The sequence below is a fragment of the Vollenhovia emeryi genome, unplaced genomic scaffold (genome assembly GCF_000949405.1).
Source record: "Vollenhovia emeryi isolate VEMERY1.0 unplaced genomic scaffold, V.emery_V1.0 DF943003.1, whole genome shotgun sequence".
NCBI classification, from domain to species: domain Eukaryota; kingdom Metazoa; phylum Arthropoda; class Insecta; order Hymenoptera; family Formicidae; genus Vollenhovia; species Vollenhovia emeryi.
Window position 1 is genome coordinate 1 of NW_011963363.1, and position 3,310 is coordinate 3,310.

General features: G+C 30.4%; 1 protein-coding gene across 1 annotated transcript; it reads right to left on the reverse strand.

The window, feature by feature from the left end:
* Positions 1–174: 174 nt before the first annotated feature.
* On the reverse strand, positions 175–2,993 carry LOC105567056 (the record flags this gene model as incomplete). The annotated part of the gene is made up of 3 exons (XM_012021594.1): positions 2,627–2,993; positions 2,311–2,518; positions 175–1,610 (listed from the first exon to the last, which is right to left on the reverse strand). Coding segments are annotated over exons 1-3 (2,011 nt in total), but the record flags the coding sequence as incomplete, so codon positions are not given.
* Positions 2,994–3,310: the final 317 nt, after the last annotated feature.

The following is a 3,310-nucleotide window of genomic DNA, read 5'->3' on the forward strand; positions in this document are numbered from 1 at the left end:
TTTGTAATGTACATTGTCCCTTTGATTTTCGGTTTGGAAATTTTTTTTTAAATAAACGTAATGTGTCAACAAAACCAATAATAATTGTTTTGAATTCATCAACAACATTAGCTTCCATAATTATTTTCATTAAACGTGGTCCATCAAAATAGCAATTGTGTGCCACTAATATACTTTCTCTACCAATATTTTTTAAATATTGTAGTAATTGGTCCACGACAATTCGTAAAGGAAACGACTTCACTTTAACTCCATCTTTGTACAATTCTCCTTGCTCGTTTGTCAAGCCGTGAATTGCAGACACTTTTGCAGGTATCCATTTAGTTGGTGTAATGTACATATTAAATGTAGCTTCATTGCACTTCATTGCAATTTGTAAAATATCACATGTCGAAGCAAAACCAGAGGTTTCTAGATCAAAATATATTATTTGTTTATTTTTACAGTGACTAGTGTTTTCATTGTTAATCGATGATTGAGGCTCAATTACAGTGGATGTCGAAGTTTTAGTTAATAAATCTATATGACTTTCATATGTAGGTCCTTCAGATTTTTCTTTGCGAGTTTTTAACTGTAATCGTCGTCTTTGTAAACTCCTGCGATTTTGTTTAAATTGTCGTGTTTTAGCTTTTAAAGATCTCATGTGAGCTTGTTTAGACACTTTCTTTATGCGTTGTAAAAGTATACAGCTTGGATTAATATTACATCTATGTAAAACATCAGCTACATATTGCTCACCTTTATTTTTTTGCAATACAGCACTCGCAAAGCGAAAATCAGCGGATTCACTTAAACTGTAACAATGAGACTTTGGAGCTTTTTTGGACATAATTCCGTTGAGGCTCTCATTTGCTTGACTTGAAGCTCCAGCAGAAAATTTATCAGCATTAATTGCAAGACTATTGAAAATGGTTTTTAACTCCTCAAAAAGAACAGGGCTTGTGAAACCTCCAATAACGGTGCGATGGTTGTAATTTTCTTTATCAGTTACGTATCCACACCATTCTCCGCAGTTCTCATGGTAATTGAAAGCATGATAAGGTATGTTTCTTATTGCTTTAGCCATATCTTCAGTATTGCCTTGATGCTGTGCCATAGCGTACGTAAAACATCGATGAAAATATTTAATTGCTTCCGATGTCATTTCTCGATTGGGGTCTTTATTTTTATCTATCTTATACAACAAATTTTTTACACCCTTTGCAGTATGGTTTTTATCTGACTGTTTTACTACATTATGTGTACTTTGTTTCTGAACGGCACAAATACTGGAGCTATCGTTATCGCCAATGAAAACACCAACTTGTATATTGTTTTCTTTCAAAATAGAACTTTTTACACAAAGATCAACTGCTGCATCAGGCTCCATTGCCTTGGCTGATCCTTGGAAATTTTTCCGACAATCATGATTAGATGGTTCATGTCCAATGTCGCATCTACGACATTTCCGATTCTTTGTGGCGAAATCCAAGACTAGACCTGATTCCTTACCTATCAATGAACCATAGCCATTCAAACTATCGTATTGACGACCATTACTTCTTCGACTCCATCCCATATCATATGCCGCAAAAACTCGAACAATATTATCATTATTGTTGTTTGTCTCACTGATGTTGTTATCAGTATTTTTACAGTTAACGTTAACATTAATATAATTAGTATTGCAATTTTTTAGAAAGTCTTCTTGAGTAGATTTTTCATTAATTGTTTTTGGTAACTGATGAAGTGATGAAGGATTGACATTCGCTGCGTTCGATGATAAAGAGTCCGTAGTTTCTATTAAAGTGAAGGAATTGGAATGGGACCATCCTGGAGTTAAAAAATCTATCTCGCACTTATCCGGCCTAAATAGAAAAAATTGAAGTCATAGTAACCCCAATAAAAAAAATTCAGGATAATAGAAGTGTGTTGTAACAATATGTAAAAAATAATTATTTTCTCGATATCTTATTTATATATATATATTACACAATTGTTGACAAAAGTTTATATAAAAATTTATTATAGTAGTTTTTACATATGTAAATTAATTATACTTTACAATTTTTATTAGTTAACTTTTTAATAGTAAAAGCATTATATAATATAAATTTAATTCTTTTCTTTTTATTCTTTTCAAAAATTGTATTACAAAATTATTAAATAATTACAATCAAAATATAAATTATTTCTCAATAAAAGTAATAAAAAATACAATATATATTAATTATGATAAATTTTGAATATTATGATCAATTAAAAATATGTACTAATTGTAAGTATGACTACTAAATAGATATAATTGTAAGGAAAACTCCTCTGACTTACAAAAGCTTTTCTAAATGATTCAAATTTTTTAAAGTCAGAGATCTTTCTAAATTGCATGCTTCTTTACAGCTTGCTTTTGCTATTTCTTCCACCACAGGACCAATTTCTCTTTCATGTTTTTTGAAAGTCCTTGATGACATTCCCGGAACATCAATCACTTGTAAAAATTTATTAATTGACTCACACCCAAGTCCTGCATGTATAGAGCCTATAAATACATTGAAATAAAACATATTTAATATTGAAATATAGAGAAATGGAAACAATAAGAGTCATTACGATGTTAATAGGTATAGTAAACAAATTAATTCAATACCTAAAACTGCTTTGGTGTTTACATCAAAAATAGGTTTTCCTGATGGTCCTTCATGTGGTTTTCCGGTAGGTACAATATTAACATGTAAGCACTTATGACACCTCACAGAAAATATCGATGCAAGACCTCTTTTTTCTTCGCGTTCAATATTTTCTAACGACAGAATTTCCTGACAACAAATACAATAAAGGTACCGTGCAATAACCTTTAAATCGCATAGACGCAGTCCTTCGACTATGCACTCTTTATCACTTTCTTGCACTTTCTTTTTTGGTTTTAATAAACTTTTTCCATGTTCTATAGCTTTTAAACGTTTGTCACGCTGTTTTTTACTAATAAATCGCCCTTTATATCTTAGCCGATCCATTTCGTATGTCACATTAAAAATTAATAGTAATCAATAGTACCAATCTACGAAACTGATGCGCTGTTGCCACGTTTTTTATTCATTATTCTCACTTATTAAAATTATTAATAAATGTTTGTCTTTTATCAAACTTATATATTTTGTTACATAAATGTCTTATATACTTATATATTTCAAAATTAAATATTATATAAAGAAATCTAATTTCTGTAATTGAAAATTTTTTATTATTTTGCAGTTGGTATTATACGAGAAATTTACCTTATAAGGATATATTTTTACCCCTCCCGCTATCCCCGCAAGTGACGCACCAACCT